The sequence below is a fragment of the Apteryx mantelli genome, chromosome 2 (genome assembly GCF_036417845.1).
Source record: "Apteryx mantelli isolate bAptMan1 chromosome 2, bAptMan1.hap1, whole genome shotgun sequence".
Lineage (NCBI taxonomy): Eukaryota > Metazoa > Chordata > Aves > Apterygiformes > Apterygidae > Apteryx > Apteryx mantelli.
The window spans coordinates 161441257-161463643 of record NC_089979.1 but is presented as its reverse complement, the minus strand read 5'-3'; the positions used below and the strand labels follow the sequence as shown (position 1 = coordinate 161463643).

The 22387-nt window shown below is 39.7% G+C and overlaps 1 protein-coding gene across 1 annotated transcript in view; it reads left to right on the top strand.

Moving 5' to 3' along the window:
- Positions 1-22387, top strand: part of DPP6 (dipeptidyl peptidase like 6) — a 438719-nt gene that overhangs the window by 290799 nt on the left and 125533 nt on the right. The window contains exon 6 of the mRNA XM_013943645.2: positions 16526-16578. Coding sequence (XP_013799099.1) covers positions 16526-16578 — 53 coding nt within the window. The remainder of the gene's footprint in view (positions 1-16525; positions 16579-22387) is intronic.

The window sequence follows — 22387 nt, the reverse complement described above, 5'->3', positions numbered from 1 at the left end:
CATAGTGTGTTATTACAGTGAGGTGAAATATTTTTAAGAAAAGTAGTACAAAGTCATTTTCTGCCAGTAATAGCTTTGCTTCTAACATTTTTCTGTTTATCTGCAAAGAAGAATTTCTGCTCAGTGTTGGTTCTGGTTAGTGGCACTGACACCAACATTGGAATAGCATAACTCTGAACTGGCAGACACACATTTTGCTAAGATATTGAAGCAACTAATGTGTGTTTTGCTGTTGTATCACTTCATCATCTTAGAGGATGATGAATTAAAGTGTTTCTTAAAATACATTTCTCCTAGAAAGCTTGGCAGGCAGTGGTGAGACTGCTGTCTGCATATTGTGGCTAGTCAGGCTGTCAGCTTTCATTCTAAACTTATTTTTGTATTGCTTATATTTGCAGAACCTTAATTTTTCAGATACCATATTCTGCCTAAGCTTTGTGCTATTAGTGATCTTTTCCAACTTTGAACAAAGATTTGTTCTTTTTTGAGAAAAGTCATAGGAAAGACTCCAGGCTTTTTTGTCTTTAGAACGTTCTTGCAACCTTTTTGGGTTTTGTTCATTTAATTTTGTTTCTTTACACCAGAACAAGGTCCAATCTTCAACTGAAACTACAGCATAAAGTTCTAGGCAAGCATTCGGGAATAAATACTCTTATAGGGAAACTGATTTGAAATTGCCCTTCTCTGAAACGCGTGTGGGGCTCTGGCCACAGAGTTCGGTAACCCTAAAACATGTAGGCAAATGTAGGATTTAGCCACGGCATTTTGGCAGAGGGTCAAGGCTGTCCCTGGGCCGTGGTGTTAGGAGGAAGCCCCTCCTTGTCCAGCATGCTGCTGCCTCCGGCGTTGCTCCGACCAGCTCCGCGGGAGCCGACCACTGCAGCCCCAGCTGAGCCGAGTCGAGCCGGCCACACTCGGGTGGGTTTGGGTTCGAATGACGTTGGTGAGCCTCCACAGTCTCGTAGGTGGGTTTCCTTGAATAGCCAAGCAACAGGTAACCCATAAAAACTGTAGCGTATCTGTGACTTGGAGAGCAGTGGGATTAGAATAACGAGAATTAGCTAGAGCCCCATGGGCTTGTATAAATTTTTGTGGGAGTCTGCGTTAAACGGTGGAGTTGGTGTAATTGGTAATAAAAAAAATAGAGGAAAGTAAATGAGAAGGAAAGTGATTTTCTTGAGTGACATGGTGAGAGATTAAATAGAGACTATTTAATTGCCTTTAGTATGAATAGCTGTCATTGTAATGCAGCAGTAAGGAAATAAAAAGTCCCAGATTCTTCTTAAAGCTATTTGTTCTTCACTTCCAATTTACCAGCCCATTACTGTATGTGAGCTAGTTAAGAGCAATTATACACAGGAAATCCAGGCTGATTAATACGGACCAATCTGCTGAAGTCTTCTGAACAACAATAACGGCTTAGATACTTTTATAGCTGATACGACAGACATTATTATCTATTTTGCAGTTAAAGGAATGCATTTTTATTCTGCTGAAAACTGCAAAGAATTAATCATCATCGTAGCTGGAGCAGGTCCAACTATTTTTTTAGAATAGTTTATGTGGTGAGTTCAGTATTTCTTTTTGCCCTGGCCATTCCCATAGATCTCACAATCATTTAGAAACTGTCATTGCTGTTGGGTTTAGGTTGTTGCTTAAGACAGTGAGCTTGTGAGTTCAGTTTTGGCCTTTGCAACAAGAGTTCCTGAGCTAGAGGCTGAAATTCTGCCGGGGACTCAAGCGACAACTGAGTGCTGTTTCATGAAACAGGTCTCTGCTTGGGGTAAGGAAATTGCGTTCTCATTACACAAGAGTAACTGAAGGATGAGAGCAGGGCAGAGGATCCGAGAGAGATGGGTCCAAAAGAGACCTCAGAGACACCCGGTCCAAACGCTGGACTTTCTATTTAGAACATGGATGAAGTGAAAAGCAAAATTTTTAGAATGCAGCATATTATTATTATTTGTTTTTACTATTTGTCTAAGTCTAGTTGTTATGTTGGATAAATGGGTTTTGTGCTTATAGCTCCAATTACAACTTCATACTGCTTTAATTAGTCATGTAAAAATTAAAATAATATAATGCTTGTTATCTCCAAAACACTAATGGGTATAAATATTCATGAATCCTCACAACGTCCTTTTGAGTTAGGTGAGCACTATTATTATGATAAATATGCCTCTGAAAATTAGACACTGTCATAGCTATCATCAGTAATACTGCTAATATTGTAGCTATGATATTTATTACTTAATTGAAATAGATTTGCCAGTGCTAAAAATAAGTTTGCATAAACCTGTTTTCTTTCTGTGGCAATAACTATATTTCAAATTTACTTTTTTCATTCCCACCCAATGTTGTACTCAGGAACAGTGAGAATGCATAGTGGTGACACTGTATAAAGTGAGCACAGTTAAAGTATCTGTCCCATAAAATCAAGTTATGTGTTTTAGCAATTTGTTTTAATTTTTGGTATAGTAGGGAATTTGTTATAAACAGGTAGAATTTCCTAGCAGAATGAACATTTTAAAGGGAAAAGCTTATGCTTTTAATTTTCATTCCCTTTTAATAATATGAATGCAGAATGGAGTCTTTGTTACTCATAAACCAGATGTATTCCTTCTCTATTGTAAAACTGCAAAATGTAAGGGGAATGTTGACTGTTATCAAAGGCTAGCTGCTAAAAACAGTTTTTTAAATTATTCACATTTTCAAACCTTAAGCACTGTAACTTCATTTACCCATGAGAATTAGTTACACGTTATAAGGATGAATAACTGTAGCTTCATTTCTTACATAAAAATGAAAAAAAAATCCCTAAGAATGCAAATTTTATAATAGTTATTATATTTTTCTATCTTTATGTCCAGGAGCATGCATGTATTAATCTTCAGGCAAAATATTTTCTCTTTTCTTGATTCACTGGAGGACGGTAGTCATCCAGTACTTCTCTGATGAGTAGAAGTAAAGATCTTAGTGAATTAATGGAACAATATAGATCAACCACTCAACAAATCTGTTATGATTTGCTAAATCTTGCATCTTTTTCATGAAAATAGCATCTTCAGTTGCTTCTTATAGAATAGATATCACTAATGCTATCCAGCTAATATTTATTATCTCAGTGAAAGAGTACCTTGCAAAGGGTACTCACTACAGTCTCCATTCTGCAAAAGGGGAAATTGAGACAGAGACATGTTAGAGCCATAATTCGAGAAAAAATTCCATCGGTCTTGCGCGCCTTTGGGTAACCAATTTAGGACACATAATCCTGATAGTTATGATTATAAGATGTAGAGCAGTAGTTCTAAGAAATGTTCACAACTTCTGAATATTGCACCATTTTTACTTACATGCCTGTGTAGGATTCTAGCCAGTTAATTCTAGGGAACCAGGGCTGAAAGTGTAGGCCGCCTTTTCTCTGAATCTTCTTCCATATTCTTATGTCTTGTTTTGAGTCATATTATTCCCACAGCCCATAGAGTAAATATCCTTGTTTAAAAATGTGCTCTTTACTCTGTTCATAGTGATAAGGAGAACAGAAGTGCTCCAACTACATTTACGTAACAAAACTAAGGCTCATATGTCCAGAAGTATTATATTAAAAAGAAAGTATTGAGAACATAAATGAGGTTACTTTTCAGGGCGATAGTTTACTTTGGATTTGAAGCTGAAGCAGCAGCTATTATTTGAGAAAATTTAGAGGCAATCATTTATTGAAATATAATTTTAAAAGGAGAGTGCTTTTCTTTCTTTTTTTTTTTTTCAATTATAAATCTGGTCTACTTAAAATACCCTTTGTGAAAGAGTGCCTCTCTATTCTAATCTCAAAATCACCATGAAAAAAAATTCCTAATCTGCCTTTTTCATTGCGGGCTGTAAAGCGACAAGGTAGACAAAAGATGTTAAAAGGCATCACAGAAGGTTGATTGCAAAACACTTCTATACTTCTATTTATTCTTCTGCACTATCAGATGGGATGTGTGCAACTCCCCTAGGACACCAGGGCTTCACAGGCACCTTGGATTAAATAAACCAAACCTGGTAATAAACAAAATCAGAGGAACTGGGAGATTTTACTAGAAATTAATCACTGTTGAGGCAGAAGTACCAATATCTCAGTCAGACATATGGACATACAGAGTTTTACTTTTGATCACTGTCCAGTTTGTGATAGATGTTGTGCTTAGAACAGAAATTTTGGGACACAGGCACAAGACTGTGGAGCAAGAATTAGTGGCAGCTTTAATGCTATAGCTTCTTTTTGAAGGAGAAACTACAGAGTAACTAAAACATTTCACGTTAGTAATTGTCAGGACCAATTTCGGACTAACAGGGGAAGAAAGGAAGCCAACCCTATTCTTTATTTGTGCTGGAGGAGCCTCATTGTTCATTTCAAATCCCCACAAAACTCCGGTAGAAAATTTGTCCCTAAGTGGTTCTTTGCCCTTAAAAACAATCCTTCTGCCTTGACACAGATTAGTTTAAGTTCAGAAAATTTTCTGGCTTAGACAAGGAGGCAGAGTGGAGTTAGGCACTTAAATTCATGAACTGCAATGGCATCGTGGTAGTTTAGTTCTTGAGGTGTGAAGACAAGGGAATCCTAGTATGAATTAAGACCTTGTCATTGTACAAGTGGTAGTGGTAGGTAGAGCCAACAGCAAAAATTTGGAGTGAAATGACAGATCACAAATCTGCCTTTTTTTTTTTATTTTTTATTAAAACACTTAATCTGAGCAAACAAGAAGGGAATGAGTGGTCCTGTGTTTATTATCCCTCCAGAATGTCAACCACAGGGGGAAAAAAGAAAGGTGTTTGCACCCCTTAAATGCAAGGATTGGAGTGCTTACGCCAACATCATGTCCTCAACAGGCATGCTGGGAGTGGGGTCATCTCAGCAATGCAGGGGCTGGCAGGCACCGAGGCAATGGACCCTGTGTTTATCACGTGGAGCCAACGTGGTGGTTGTGGCCTGCAGCCCTTCCCTGGAGCAAGCGATAAAGCCACCCTGGCACCCCAGTTGTTAAGCTGGGTCGCTCCCCGTTACTGGGCGGTAATTTCAGCAGGAAGTTGGTGGTTATGAAATGTTGAGCCAGATGCACTCGTAAAACAGTATGTGATATGTTGGCCTGAACAGATAGGCTAAATTCTGTCCAACAGGTCTTTGTAAAATGCTCAGGCCCTACATTCCCATTTTTCCACTGCGTTTCTAATGTGTTCTTCTAATGCTCCCTATATAACAGTGATTTAAGTAAAAATGCACCAATTCTCCATTTTTTACTGAGTGTCCATTCTAGGGGGTGTTGTTTAACATCATTAATACAACAAAACTGCACGGACCTGAGAGCATTAACAACACAGTATTCTGTTCTGAACTCAGCTGCTGTGTGATAACCTCTATGTTATTAAAGCTTTAACTATTTTATATTAAAAATAACAGGATTAAACTCTTGCTGCTCTTTGAAGAATGTAGATAAATGGAATTAGGACTAAATTTTACACCTTTACACCTTTACATGACTGAATGCAAAACAATATTTCAGACTAAGCTGGACAGTCTTGCTCATATAGCAGAGGCCAACAAACTGTATCCTACATTTATTCACAGACACAGATACACATCAATAAACTGAAAAGCAAAACCACAATTCCAGAGAAGACCAGAGTAATACCAAGAGTTAGAAATAATTAGCCTGTCATGCAAGAGTACATAGGTATATTATGTACTGGTATCAGCTACCAGCAGCCTTCCTCTATAAATATTTTCTTTAGCAAATTAGATTTTCATCAAACAGAAAAGGGAAAATAGAAAGACTCATAGCAAAACACTGTGATACAAAAATAACACTTATATTTTTTTGCTTGTGTAATATAACATTTTTCATTCTATTTCCTTTTCTGAGTGTATAGACAATCTAAGTTGAACAGACAGACTGGTGGAGATTAATGTCCTAACAAAATCCACAAAATATCTTAAAAATAACCTGCAATTTATTTTTAAATAAAACATACATAAGGTAATTGTACAAGGTCTCGTACATAGTCAAATCAGCAGTAAAATGATTGCAATTTTCTTTCTTGCACTCGTTTGAGAATGCAGTTTAGTGAAACCCAGAGGAACCTTCTATGCTTTAGTAGGAATGAAAAAAAATATGGCTATATAAAGAATATTGGGAAAAAAAAAATAGAACTTAATAAAGAACTAGGTTCCTTGCAACCTCCAGGAGCTTCAGGACTATGTTAGAGGTGTGTTTCTGTTTTATCATAATTTTACTTTCTAAGCTTTTAGACACAATATAAAAATCTCATTCTGTGTTGCATTGTGACAGGTACAGATATTTGTTTTAAAATGTTAAGGAAAGAAATATGTTAAGGATAGGATTCAAAATGTGAAAACAACAGTGATTTAAAAGGTGTTAGAAAGCAAAAATCAGAAAGAAATTAATTCTGGTGTCTATGAAGAGACATAGGAAGTAGTCCCAGCCTGCAGAGGTTTATAATCAAATTCTTTTGATTCCCAGACTCTTTTATTTATTTATTTTTAACGACAGAAATAGTAAAAAGTATATCTAGTGCCCCCTTCTGGAAAACCAGATCTTACTATGCAGAGCACCTCAAAGAAGTTTCTATATTCAGAAATGCAAATCTTATGAGGCAGATGTTGTCCTTTTTAGCTGAGTCACATGCCTAAATCCAAGCAAAGTGTGGCTCTGCCTTTGCCCTGAACAAGTGTCTTTTATCTCTCTAACTGGCTGCAAAACTCTGTCTTTATCAGTGATTGTGTTAAAAGTAATAATTAACATTCCTCCTTGGGCAGCTAATGACCCAGAATTGAGAATGGGATCTTCTATTTTTTTTTCTTCCATTCCCTGCCTAGAAAAAAACCACTTTCCTGAGAAGGGAAACAAATCACAGGACTTTAGTGGAGTCTTTAAAATCATGACCTCTCAGACTTTTGCATTCAAGCATGGGCCAGTACCTGTGGAGTGATGCTGCTGATGCTGTTGGTGCGAGGGGGTGGGCACCAGGCAAGGAATAGGGGATGCTCTGAGCTTCTTCCTGCCCCATTGTTTCACCCCACTTACTGAAGAGGTGCCCACCAACACCACAGCCCGTTTACCTCTACAAAGATAGTCTGCAGTGTCACAAGGATGGTCCACAAAATACCCAGTTGTCAGAGGCCTTGTGTGTGGTTTCAGTTGGTTTTTCCTTATCTCAGAAAATAGAAATGTCACTTCTAGTGACTTTGGTCCACATATACATCAAGATAAAGCTCAGAATCTTCTGATCTCATAAGGGATTGGAAAACAAATCTTTCACTGAGCAGAAAGAACATTTTTAAACCAAGGTCCCTAGCATATATCTGAACACTCTTATTCTCCTTTCCCATCCACTTCAGTGCTCTTTAACTTTTGCTCTCTCATGCCTTTTGAAGGTCTCATGTTTCCTGACTTGGATTCCTGTCTTTGAGCCTTCTAAGATTGCCCTGAGCCTATGACCACCATAAAAGACTTCAGTGACAGTGCTAACCTCTTTGTGTTATTCACCCTCTCAATTGCTATAGTGAAAAAGCAATTTTGATATGTTAAGAATAAATTTTAATAGAAAGAACATATGTTGTACTTCTTCTGTAGTCGCTAATTTCTGCCACCAACGTGAATTATTTAAAAGTGAATAAATTAATTAGATAGACTAAGCATTCAGCCCATTTACATGGCTTAGTTCTCACATAATTGCTACAAAGCTACAACATTTGGATTGTAAATGCCACAGAACAGAGTTTTTCAGAATCCCTGTACGTTCTGTCTGCCTGTCTGAAAGAAAAATGTTTTATTTAAAGAAGCATATATAATATAAGCATAGATAATTTGTTAATAATAAGTTTTCTAACCTCATCGCTTAAGTTATTAAGCACTGATTTCTTATGCGCTTTGGCATTCAGACCTGTACCACCAAAATCAACAAAAGTGACAGTCAGTCAAGGAAATGTAGATGTCAACCGTGTAAACTCTACATCTGGGTTAGCTACCTTGTGCTGCCTCTATAATCAGTGCAGCCCGGGGTGCAAATCTGAGGCTAAAATAGACACGAAAGACTTCTCAGAGGAATCATACTCTAAGCATTCTTTTGGTGCCGTTGTGTGAGAAGGGGATGTCGCTACATGATGTTGTAGGCGCTAGAATTTAATGGTTGTAAAGAATGACTGGGAAGTCAATGGGAAAGATGTCCATCAAGGAAGACAATGGACAAAGGCAGCTGCTCTGAGCTGCAAACCTGAGAGCCTGGGCAAGTGCTGCAGGGAAGGATCACTATAAATATGCTAACACTAGTCTTCTCTACGAATCTGCTTTGGGTTACTATCAGAGGCAGGATAGCGAGCTGGATGGCCTTCTGGTCAGACCCAGAACTCGTGTTCTTTAAAGGGTTCCTCTCATGAATCTGTAGTTAAAGTTTAAATTCATTTTGTTTCATTCCTTCATTTCGTTCTGATTAAAGTAGATATTCATTTTCTTTGTTAGCATGTATAATTCATTGTTTCCTCCCAAATTTTCAGCACTTGTAAGGATAGAATCAGTGTTCTGAGAATTTTAGAAACAAATCTTCTAATTAGTTAAAATGAATTAAAAAGTGATGACATGAAGGAAAAAATGCAACAGGTCTTTAAAGTAATTCTGACTTAATACTGGACCACAGACGTTATAAGGCAATCACAGTTGTACGTTTTGAGTGTTTGCATGCGTTTGAATGTTTTCTGTGTTTCCTGGCTTTGGGATAATCGTTATCTCCTTTCTTTATCTGTAAGCTATGTACTCTTAACCTTATTTCACTGTAATGCAAAGTTTTTCATTCTCTTTTGTTTCTTTTCTTTAGATATACTGTATGATATGTTAGAATTAGATCATTAACCTTGTGCTAAATAATTTCATTCTCGTTTCCAAGTTTCTGAACAGAACTTTGAAACAGGCAGATGTGGTACTTGGAGAATTTGTGTCCAGTTTTATACTAAGCCTGGTGTGCAGCGGAAGGGGAACTCGGGAGTTTACAGCATGTAATGTGAATACTGATATAAGTTAAAAAAAAAAGCAAACAAACAAAACAAACAAAAAAAGAACAACAGAATGAGTTCATTATGTGTAACCCTCACTAGTGGTTCTTAATAACTTGCTTCCAGATGCTCCCCAGCAACCTGAGACAGAACAACAGTGGAAGCACAAATGTTGCCACGACAATGTTAAAGAGGGTTTTGTAGCTGCCATTTTATTTACCGGTAAAAAATGGAACAGTAGTCCTTTAAGTCCATGACTGCAAGCACTTACTCTTTCCGCTGGTGCCAGCTCAGCGCTGTGAGGGACAGGTGGCTTGGGAGCAAAAGAAGGCTTTTGTAATTGCTTGGCAGGGCAGATCCGTATTAGAGAGCAGCAGCAGTTGGCAGATTGGATTAACGTTCTCCTAGGGGCTAGATCTGGCACATGAGCTGTATGTTAGTACCTGTAGCCTAAGTTGATTCTGAAGCTGCATTTGCAACCAAAAGAGCATCCACTCTACCTCTACTGAGTCACAAAGGCATAAATCCTAAAGCCACTGTCAAAATTCCCTTTTGGCATCGTCAGCGGAATAAGGGTCTCAAAAGTGTAATTTGGAAACAAATCTTTTAATAAAGAATTATTATTATGAAACAACAGAGACAGATAATCAGTTTGTGGAACGTTAATTGGCAGCATTATCTTACAGCTATCCATCTATTACTGTAGTGGACATTGCCATCGTGCTTTATTTATGGCTACCTTACATTGCAAACCAGAGGTGACACTATTTGCGAAGGAGTAATTCTTTGGCTCAGCTGGTTCACAGACCTTTGGTTTGGGAGCTGGAAAATCATATTCTAATCCCAACACTCTCTCTCAGTGTTTGTGGGAGAGATTTACATATTAACTGTGCGTGTTGCCTGCAGCACATGAACCTATTACAACTGGCTTGAGTTTGAGCTACAAGAGCTCCTAAAATGCAAGTCCCGTGGCATGAATATGCTATCAGTTCCTGATGTCACCTTGCTGTGAAGTTGTTCCTGCTCCAAGGGGCCCTTTCCAGCGTGGGGGACAGAGGACAGCTGGCCTTTTACACACCTGCATTGCTGGATATCTGTTATGATCATTCTCTATGCACCAAGAACAAACTTACAGATTAAGGCCTATTCAGGCTCATCTTGCAATGATTTAATTTTCAGTCTTAGAGAAAATGCACTGAATTGTTAAAAGATTTAAAAAACAGAGCCCTGAAAAGACTCTTCCTGATGTCCCACTGCCTCTTGCTTTCCCCTAGTCTCCGTTTCTTGTACAGAACATTTTTTTCTCTTCTTCCAAATCAACTGGTAAAATTTCTTTGCAGTTCTGGAGATACCCAGTAGCTGATCCTTGATTTCCTGTGACACTGGATATCAGTGAAATAGTTTTGTGTTCATGGTGACACAGCAGAGATCAGGCACTGACCCTCTGGATCTCTCTGAGACATTGTTCTCCTGGTGGTTTTTGCATCGTTACCCAAGCACAAGTATGCTGTGGTCTGAGACTGCTGGTATGGGTTCCCCCGCTTTCCAAGAGAAGTAGTTTCCTTCCTTTTCTCAACTGTCATAAGTGCATTCCCCAGGTATAGATCTTGCTCTGTTTGCCCAAACATTAATTTAAGTTAGTTCCTGTGGCATACAGGGACAGTTATAGCAAAGGGAGCCAGTTGCCAAATGCTCTGGGTGTCGATCGATCCTAGACTCATTCTTCCAATCACTTTTCCTGATCAAAACTATTTTTGCTATCTCTGTTCTTTCATAAGCTCCTCAGATGCCACACAGTGGCACAACCCTCTTAGTGTGCACTTTCTGTAGCTGTGACCACATTACACATGTGACTAATCATCTGGACATTGTGCAGTGGTTAAGTGCAATTGCAATAATGTTTTTGATAACAGCTGTGGGTTATTTGGCTGCCAGTTGAACCAAGGCACAGGAAACGCTTGTTGATAGCATTTCATTATGGTTTTCCTAATGTATTAGAGGCACAAAGAGAAATGTGCAGTATTCCTTGAGGACTGTAGGAACAGGCTGGCACATGGCATGAGACAGTAGTTAGGGATGCATTACTTGGGAAGGAATAACATATAAATGGATAGTACAATGTAGAGACAGAAGAGAATTTTCTGTTTCAGGAAAAAAACAAAATAGGTCAGAATCGCAATGAATTCAAAAGGTTAGAATTTTGAAAAGACCTCAGATTATATGACATTATTGATTTGTTTGGTTCTTGCAAACAATCAATCTTCACTAAGTTTAGGGTACAAAATACTGATATAGATTTTGTTGTTTTGGATTGCAGTGACACAAAAGGAATTGATATTCACGTGTTTTTTCAGAGACTCTAATTCCAGATTTGTTACTATGGAGTGCCTATTAGCAATAAATTGTACTAATACTTTGCTAAAATAGTCAGGGTGGAGAGAATACTGCCAATCAATCTGTCACCACTAAGAGAAGAAATGAAGAGATCTAACTGTCCACAAATGATACCTGAAACCAAGATAACAACTCTTGTTTTAAATCAAAAATATACAAGTGAATGAAGAAAAATTGAATACTGTAATACTATTGAATATGAAAAATTTAATTATATATATATATATATGCATATATCTTACTGAAAGATTAGAAGTTGAGCAAAAAGGTTGCCAAAAAATTAGTGCTCAGTTATCGAATTGGATTTTCCATCTACTTGGAAGGCCAGTTCAATACATAATGGGAAGAAAAGGGTATTTTCTCAACAGAATGGAGTGGTTCCAGTTATGCATCATTTTTCAGGTTGTACAGCCCCAGCAAAACCAATGGGATCATATGGAATTTTAATCAAGGCAAACGATGCTGACTTCTTAAGTGAAAATTTAGTGTTTGATGTTAACTTCTATCAAAAATACAGAAAATTCTCCAAATAGGTACAATGACCTGTTTCAAATTCTCCAAAGAATACCATAAAGAAGTGTGGCAGTGAGATATTTTTAGTCAGAAAATTGTCTTTTTCTTTGCTGGAAGATTTATAATAATGACATCTGTTACCCTGTAAAAATAACAGTGTTTGCCTGTTGGTGACTGACCGATACACAAATCAGTGTGACAGTATGGTTGTGGCTGTGGGTCATCTTTTATTGTGCGTGGTATGTGCATGTAGTAGAAGGAAATGTAACCTCTAGCTAGCATTTGGTTGTGATTTTCTCTAGTGAACTTGTTTTTTCCCCTGTTCATGCTGTCATTAGATAACAGTGTTCCAAGTATACATGCTTGTTGCCAGTACAAAGCAACAGCCTGGGGCATGAACAAGAGCTATAAACTTTGATTCAGCTTAAACGCCAACTTAACTTAAAGTATTTGAATAGTCACAATGAATAAATGGATCCAAATCCATCCTATTCTTCTTAAATAAGATATATTTGCCATTTAAGTAAGCCCTACTGGACTAGAACCTGCATCCTTAGAGATGGCACAAGTGCTTTCAAGGAGACATTGCTCTGTCATCCACACCATACTTCGTTCTGCAGGGAGGTGGCACAGAAATTGCTTCTTCCAGTTTGTTTCTGTAGTTCATAAGAACCCCAATTTACTCCTTATTATGGAATTTGGGATGGGGGAAACTCTGCTCTGTTGCTATCTGCTCTAGATCATTTGTAATCCCGGTATTATGCAGTCAGTTCCAGGTTTCTTTTGTTGATTGCATAAAATGAGGTCAGTGGCTTTGCAGCAAAGTGTTGCATATAGAATCAGTCCTGTATTTTTTCCAGCTGTAGAGAGATAATTGCCTTTCCTAGACATGACTGAAAACGAACAGATCTGCCTCTTAACACCCTTTATGATTTCACGCCCAGCAAAACATGCACATGCTGCAGAGGATAATGTAGATTAAAAGTAAGCAAGATCTGTGCCCTGACCTGGGATGAAAACCCCGGTGGGAGTGTGTTTCTGGCACAGTAGTTTTAGTATAATGACTTTTACAGCACTCATTGATCGCAGCTGGCATGGGAGTTTTTGTGACCTGATTTTGATAATACCTAGAACGTAGGTACCTAGTATTTTGATAATACCTAGAAAGTTATAGCAGTCTTAAGCCTGTTTTAACGTGTGTTTGCAGTCTGACCTGGCACACAGGATCTACAGAACAAAATGGTTCCCAAAAGCTCTGCTACCTTTGAATATGCCTCTCTCCTGAGAGGAGCTGTGTGCTTCTGGGATTCAGACAAAACTCAAGGCTAAGATTATCAAATCAGTGCAACTGCTTTTACTGCACCCCTTGAATAGATAGGGGTAGAGAGAGGGGAATGCAGAGAGTCAATACCAGTATTTTGTTGATAAAGACATCAGAAACAGAGAAATTAAATTAAATTAAATTAAATGAGTACTAACTTTTAAGAATTCAGAGACCTCTTTGGATTTCAGAAGTATGCTAGTCTCTCTATCCTGCTTTTTTTCCCTGGAGTTTTCTAGCTGGTAAATAAAATGAATATTCTAATTCAGCTTGAACCCATCAGAAATTTTTAGTGAGATATTAAACAGATGTATTAATTTCCTGAAATGTTTGTTAGAAAAATTTCATTTGGTTTGCATTTCTAAGAGGAATGCAACCATTTTAGTTTTCAGAAAGACACTAAGTGATGTTTCTCTTGTATTTCTGTCTGATTAGGGGGTTTACTAGCAGTGTGTTCTCCAAACATGTTTGAAATAGTAGGAATGAGAATGAATTTTGAGCTGCATGGGTTCTTATCCTTAAGAACTAAAAGAATAATTAACATCTGATCATGAAATCTTTGCAGTGTTTACATGAGCAAACCTACTGATTTTAAGGATTTATTTGAGAAAGTATTGCTCCTGTGAATGAACTCTGCCAACTACAAGCCTTTGAAGGATACATGCTACAGGCACAGTAAATGTGAAATATTTTAGAGTCCTAATACTTGATGTAAGGGGAAGAGGCTGGTTTCTCCTTTAAAGTGCATTTCCACAAGGTCTGGACAAAGACCATGTTCAGATAACAAAGGAGATCTCGCAGGAGGGGCAGGCTTGGCTGTTTGGGTCTCTCTGATCTTCAGATCACAACTATTGGGACTCTTCTTCTACTGCCATCCTTTGAAATGCCTTCAACTTTTGTTTTCCACACTCCTAAATGCTCTTTTTCCAAGAAAAATGTTTCACCTCAGTCTCTGTTAATTGCTCTTGCACATCTCTAAACTCTCTAGCAGGGCTGCAGGGACTCTATGCCAGAGGAGGGAACATCAGCAGATGTCCTTAAAACTTCCCCTGGATGTTGTTTTCTCCTCTAGCTTGCCATGTTGCTCTGTCTTCTCATGAAGCTCATACTGATTTTTTAGTCTGGCTCCTGCTTCTGCCCCTGTTAGCAGACTACACAGCATGGCTTGTTATCTTGAACGCCCAGTCCACATTTTATATATTTACACCATTTCTACATCCTACTACCAAGATGTTTTGAAGACAAAAGTTGCTCAATATTTTTTGGTATTGTGTTATTACATATAAATAAGAAAGCAATTAATACTAGTCTTACTTCTCACACATATAAAACTGTTTGGGACTTTGCAAAAATGCTTTTCAGACACACCATGCCAATATTTTACACATGGCCCTGTGTGGCGTTTTTGCTTTGTAGCCAAATTTACTCTTCCAATGCATTCTCTTTAATGAATTTTAGCAGCTTTAAAATTTCAGCAATGCTGGAATACAATCTTAAGGCCACAAGCTTCAGTCAGATCTCCGATATTAGCGTTATAACCTTAAAGAGCTCTTTGTAGCTTTGGTATAACTGGGTGTAGATGAGATAATAGTAATTTATATGGCATTGTCTGAAACAGGTAAATCTATAAAGAACTAAAATAAATGCTGTCTTGCAGTGAATTAATTTGGGCTTGTACACCTTCCCAGATATGCCTCTTCACCAGAGAATGGCCTAGCCAGGAGTGACTTTACGTATCTGAATGCCTAGAAAGAGAATGTGACTGGGTCGTAACTTGCTGATGTTGGTCTTTACAATGGAATGAATGAACTGCACATAGGAAGGGCAGAGTAGCATCAGTCTCTGCTTTTCAAAGACAGAAAACTGGTACATTTGCTTCCAAACTCTGGTGGTAGCTTTTTTCAAGCGTTGTTGTGCAGTATTGTAAGGATCTAATGTTTGGATTTGAATTGTAGCAGAAAAGTTTGTTTTAATATCTACAGGATGATGTATCTTATGTTTCTCTGTCTCTCCACTGAGCCCAAACAAGATGTAAGCCTGTTAGACCCCTGCTATGAAGGCTTGCCCTTGAGAGCGACTTTATATAAAGTCGTATCTACTTAGCCTGTGATGAAAGCAATGTGCCTGGGATGGTCATCACTGAAGCTTACAGCATTTTCCAGCATATTTTGTGGTTTCTAGGAATTAAAACAAAAAACAAAAAAACCCACCCTTGTACAAAACCAGAGGTACCTAGAAAAAACATTTATGATAAACAAACTTGACTTATGAAGCTAGCATTACAGAAGTTCCTCCTCTGTTCCCTAGGACAGAATGCTTTATGAATGATACTAGAGACCAAGTGACTTAAAAATTTAAGTAGATGTGAAATGGAATGATTGTTAAAAGTTTTTTTCTATATAGATTGTAGCTTACAGTAAGGGGACAGAATTGGAAAAGTGGGTGGCTGAATCAGGCATACAAATTCATGTTTAAACTCTCACACTAGTGCCCTGATTCCAGCGCTGCTCAGCATTGCCCATCTTGTCAGCCACAGGTCCCTCTTAAGGAAGGTATTGTCACTAAAACAAAATCAGTCCACAAAGTCTTGAATCACTGGCCTCGCTTAGCAAATAAGTAGTAAACTCTCCCTTCTGAGATGACCTACCATGCAAGCTGCTGAGCTCCTCCCCAAGTCGCAAGGAGTGCAAATTGATATGAAGATGCAACTTAGCAACCTACCAGGTCAAACAAACTTCAGGTCAGCTTTGTGCCCTAAGTCAATGAGGTTTCATTTGCTGGCTGACCCAGGTGTTACAACCTGCTCTGAGATCAGCGAGTGTCATTCCTTGTTTTATTTATGCAGAGTAAAGCAGAGAAATATGCATTATATCCCTGTTGTGTCTGGTTATAATGATGGAGAATGTCTCCAGCTGACCAAGGTGTCCTCATTAATGATTGTTCTATATTTAGCTGTTGCAGAGAGCATGTGCCCCCGGTTTAATCAAAGACCTGGTAGTCATGGTAACGACACAGAGCATCTGGATGTATACGATTTGCCAAACACTGTAATAAAGCTCAAGATGAAAAGAACACACAATAGTGTTAGGTGAATTAATGTATTGTTCTTTTCTACTACAGATTATGAGGTGTTTCTAACAGCTCCCTAGCCATAAATGCTAGATTTTTGCAGAAAAAGAGTCCTACTAACACAGGTGACAATTACTAATCTCTTCTTTTTTTCTGTTTTGTTTCTTAATTTCATTTTGCAGGTGTATCAACATTCATATACGGCATATTATGTCCTCAGCAAAATACCTCATGGGTAAGCAATTATTCAATGTCTTCATTTTAAAGCTCAGTCATTAGGATTCTGCAAAATAATGTGTATCGTGACAAATGGCTTTCCTGTGACAGCCCTTTGCAATGGTCTGCCATTCAGCTGCAGCATCCACTGTGCTATGTGTTGTACAAAAGATGACATTGCCTGGAAACAGAAGTACTCAGCTTCCCTGGAGTGTCATACTACATGAATTTCATTTTCCAGTTTTCAAGTTTTTGGCTAAAATATATAGATGTGTTGGCAGCTGGCTGAAAGCCCCTCTTGAGTGTTCACCAGAGGCCTGTCAGAGAAGCTATACAGGGGTGTTTAGTCCCTTGAATTTGGTCAGAACTGAGGCATTGCCCTTCAGTTTTGAATCTCCCAGCAGATTCCCATGATACGGACACCCTGTCCAATATCCCATCTGAAAGCAGATAGACCAGTACTCTGTTCCCGTTGCCTCTTAGATGCATGCACTGACAGTAATATTGACGATGAGAGCCTTCCGGATAATAATTTATCTTTTCAGAGAATATGAGGTAAGTGTAGACAAACAAGAATGCCAAATAGGCTTTACATAGTGTTTCTAAAGCTCTGTCTAATGCATATAACATGAAAGATAACATATCATAAATAACAAACCTCTGTCACACAGTGGCTCTTCATTTAGGGCCCTCTATTTATTGAAAATCCTGAGGTAGGCTCAGTATTTAAGCAAGGCACTAATTAGCTTAAGGGGATTCTTCTTCAGCTTTGATTAGTTGCAATCTTTTAAATTCCCCTTTCTCAGTCTGTTTTTGTGGTGTTGCAGGTAACCTTCTGCAGCTCTAACCCCATCTCCCTGCAGCTAACCTCACCTATGTTGTCTGTCTAGTGTTTGGCCCGTTGCTCCTATCTGCTTTTCCCTTTAAAAGACACATTTGTTTATGTATATACTTTAATGACTGACCGGTTGGCCAGGAATGTGACTCCAACATATCAGCAAGACATATTTAAGCATTTAATACTACATAGTGTTTTCAGAGTGACATTTGCGTAGTATCAATGACAATGCACAAATTGCACAGATAATTCCTCCAATCATTATCAGCAGAATATACAGCTAAAAGCCAGAAGCTATTGCCAGGCTGTCTGTTCTGCAAATCACCTTGGTGATAACTGCGTAGAAATGGTTATAACAAAAGTTATAGATTGTCTCTAATTATATATATATAGTCAGCTCCACCATCTCTGTAGAACTTTATACATGACTTTGGTTCTAAAACATGTAATTTCAGTATTCACTGTGCTTGCTCACTGGGTTATCATTTTTATAAATTATGGATAAACAGGTAGTAGATGCTTTGGCTCTTTGCAAATCCTGCAAAGTTTATAAAAATATGCCTGACTTATACACAAGGTAATCATAGGATCGCAGGATAAATCAGATTGGAAAAGATCTCTGGAAGTCCAACCTCCTGCTGAAAGCAGGGTCACCTATGAGGTCAGACCAGGTTACTCAGGGCTTTAACCAGCTGAATCTCAAAATCTCCAGTGATGGAGACTGCACAACCTCTCCGGGCAACTGGTTCCACTGTTTGTCTGTCCTCATGGGGAAGAAGTTGCTCCTTATATCCAGTCTGAAGCTCTCTTGTTTTGATTTACGTCCGCTTTCTCTCATCCACCCACCATACAGAATCACACAGAGAATGGTTGAGGTTGGAAGGGACCTCTGGAGGTCATCTAGTCCAACCCCCCTGCTCAAGCAGGGTCACCTAGAGTAGGTTGCCCAGGACCCTGTGCAGACCATACACCATACTAAATGGGACTTAACTAACAATGAACATGTGCCACGGCATCCTCTTGAATGGAAACCTTTGTGGGAAAAGCTAAGGACGTGCGCTTCAGGTGCAGGACCCAACTTGAATGGAGGATTGACAGAAGGAGAGGAGAGAGCTCCCCACCTGGACTGGCCCCTAGCGCGTCATTCAGTTCCCAGGACATCGCCCAGCCTCCAGGTCTTCTACGCCCTGGGAGGATGCTCTGCTCACTACACTGTTAACATAAGGGGCAGATAACAGGCCACACTTCCTTCAAAAAAAGGGACAGATCTTGCTTCATTCTTTTGCTCTGGCTGTGAGCATCTATCCCATGGGGCAGGTTTAGCTCCCATGGGGATGGAAACATATCGGTGGCATTTAATACAGAAATGATATTTTAGGGCAAAAATCCCCTAAGTTAGGCATTGCAACACCTAACTTTTAGAGGCCTATGCCCTCTTTCCAGGCCAACTTCTTTGATGCAATAACCATGGGTTTAACAATGAAGAGAGAAGTACAGAATGATTATCAACATACAAACCCATTTCTGAGATTTTTTTCCCCATACAAATGCTACTTACATTCAGATATTCCTCAAGGATATGCCTGAGCACACTTAACCCCCCAAAATTAAAGAAAACATTGTTGAAATAACCTTCTTTAGCATCCACCTAACAAACAGGAAACATTATTTCCTACAAAAATTCTATACTAGACACATATATTTCAAAATCTGTGAGCCCTGGAGCTCATGAAGCCTGCTTTCCTACAGCCTGTATCTTGCGATTGACTCACCTCAAAAAATCATGAGCTCTGCGTCAAGGTATTCCCATGCATAACTGGAATAGTTATAAAATTTCTCAGCATCATCCATGCCAACGCACTGATGTCTCAGTGTGACAGACTCTAGACGTCGATGTCTCTCCTTCCCCTGCCTCAATCTCGTCTTGGGTTTGTTTGTGGGGTTTGGAGGGTTTTTTTTGGTGAGGAGTGTCTGTTTGTGTTTTTTTTGTTTTGTTTTGTTTCAGGGAACTTACTGGATTTAATTAACTTTTGAAAACTCCATCTTTCTGGCCAGTGTAGCTGAAATTAGCTTATTAGTTGAATCACTAAACCTGGCTAAAAGCAAAAGCCTTCGACTGACAGCTCAGTTCTATCCCAGACAAAACAGAAATGGGAGGATAGACGTTTCGTGCACAGTGTATATAAGAAATGCTAAAACTTAACAGTCCAGGGATCCAGGCGGTTTGCTACTACTGCATAACCTTTCTTTGTCCCTGACTACCAGCTTCTTGTCCCCTCCAGCCTAAATTATGTTGTGCACTCAGCTGCGTTTCAGCTTGCTCTCCTTGTTTGGTTCAGGCTGCAGCCGCAGCGGTGGCTGTGTCAGATGGGAAGTATCGGGTATAATCTGAAGATCTGGAAAGGGAGGTAGCGCCCGGAGGCACGCAGGTGTGCCGGGCGGTGGTGTTCCCATAGCGGGACGCAGGGATGGATCAGGCAGACGAGGACGCTGGAGGAGGAGAGCTGGACCGATTGCTGGGGGTCGTGTTACAAAAGGTGTTTGCAAAGAGGTCTAGGCTATGAGTGCGTGCACAGACATGGCAAACCGTACTGCGTGGTCACAGTTGCATTGATCTTTCAAGCGATAATATTGTATGTTTTGGTGGTAGCTCACTGACATTTCCCTGGAACATGGGACTTTATCCTTCCTTTGGAGTTCTGCACATACTTTAGGGTAGTGCGTAATGACAGAGGGCAGATGTAGCAGGCAATGGGGAATGCATCAGCTGGCCTGGAAGCAGAGCCTGTTGGAAGAAGGCAGGAAAATCTCTTCACCTCATATTTCATATTTCGGATGGGAGGGGGATTGAATGTTGCTCTGATTGATGTGCATGAGTGAAAATCATTGCGGTCAGGAGCTGACACAGCACAAGGTGCCGGTCAGTTTGACACCCGCGGTCCTCAAGTGACACAGAAATTTGCAACCTGCAGATAGCAGGTCCTTTCCTTCCACTTGCTGATAACACAGGAGACAAAAGCCTTTGGTCCCCAGCAACACCACCTTTGCCATTTCTGCAAACACTCTTTTTATGCATTAGGCTTCTGCAAACAGGCAGAAGCCAGGGAACTTTATACCCTGGCAGTGTGCACTGGTGGTGCCTCAGCATACGTCTAAATCGGCAGCCGAAGCTGTGAGCGCCGGGGAGCAAACCTCCTTACCCCCATAATATCAGACCTTCTCGCTAGACATTCGTTCCAGGAAACAGGCTGTGGCAGTGCGAGTTTCCCTGTGTTTTCTCTGCCGTCTTCCTCGTCCTCAGCTCTGACCCAGCTCATCAGGAGGGCCAGACAGTTCAGGCTTCATACCCACTCACGGCCTTGCCACCTCCTGCTGAAGCTAACTAATAAGGAAGCCAATTAATCTGATCTGTGGCATCACTTTAAATAATGCAACATTCATCTGTCAGCATAAATTGCTTTTTAAAGGGAAATTTCTGATTACTTTTTGCTGGGTTCTGCAGACTCTCCAGATTCAGGCTATGTCTGAAGTCAGAACAGCCTCGTACCAGCATTTTCCGGACTTCATTCGGAGCTTTCCATAAGTTTGGGGAGGCAGTTTGAGCGCATGTTTAGCACATACATTGACCAATAGTATTTTTAACGCTGCAGTCCTGCAGCCTGTAGTTCCTACAGACGTGAGTTTCTGGGGAAGTAAACTCCTTGCGTGAGGAGGAGGAGACCAGTTTTGCTCTCTCCGGGCTGATTAACATCTGCTAATGAGACAGACGCAGGGGATCTTATTTAAAAATGAAAATAAGGCCGAGGTAAAAGAGACTGAATATCCCTTCAGGGGCTCTATGCAGAATTAATTTCCCTTTTTTTGTTATTTCAGCCTTCTCACAGCTTTTCTTGAAGATTCAGGGTAGCAATCCCTACAGATTTTCCCTTCTGTTTTTGGTGGCCGTGGTTCTGGAGCCGCTTCGGGGTTTTCACAGGGGAGCACACTAAGATCTGCAGTTCTGGTTCCCCTGGGCTGAGGACTTGGGGGCGCAGGGCCGAGGGGTATGTTCGGTTCAGCAGCTTTCCTGCATGTCACCCATTTTCTTCCTGCTGCTCACCCAAAAATCTGCTGCTGACACTGGGTGCCATCTAGTGGAATAAGTTTATGCGCGTGGATTAGCTATTCCCTGGTTCAAAGCAACTCTGTATCGTCCCATTTTGCTTTTCTCTGCATGGCTGCTTTTAAGATAACTGCTGATAATATTATAAATATTTTTGCAAAGATCTTCTTGTAACTCCACAGTTTTACTTGCCATATTGTAATTGCCAGCTAGTTATAATTTATTTGTAATGCAGTAGCATCAGCAAGCCAAGATGAGGACTAGGGCTCTCTTGTGTGAGGTCCTGGCCAAAAGTGGAACAAAAATACTGTGTATGATTATTTCCTAATGCTCGTTTGTTTTGCTCCAGGGAATATAAATTCAGCCAATACAACGTAGGCACCAGGCAGTGTCCTCATTATGAACCCTAGCAACCTAAAATTGTTTTACTCTTTTGTGGGTTTCAGTAACATTGCTCCTAAGTCCAATATGGATGATCTTAGTCATTCAGATTCTCCACTGAAATAGGAAAAAGGCTTAGTTCATTTGAAGTTTTTATGGTCAGTCCCATGTTCCCCAATGAATATTATTTTCAGCCTTGCCTCTCGGCCTTGGAAAATAATTTCCAATTTTTTGACATTTAATTTTAAAAATACTTTAAAAAATCTACTCAGTATTTTTCAGCTGCAACATGTATTCATGATGGCACTGCTCCCCAGGTTGTACTACCCGCTGTCCACACTGTATTGGCCTAGGCTGGCAGGGCCCATAGGCTGCTTGTGCTGATACCAGTCCCTGCTGATGGACCGCTGGCCCGATCTACTACTGCAGTCCCTGAGCAAAAACTAACTTTAGGTTGGTATCTTATGAAGTACCTCTATCCTTAATGTTTTGCAGTAGCCAAAAGAA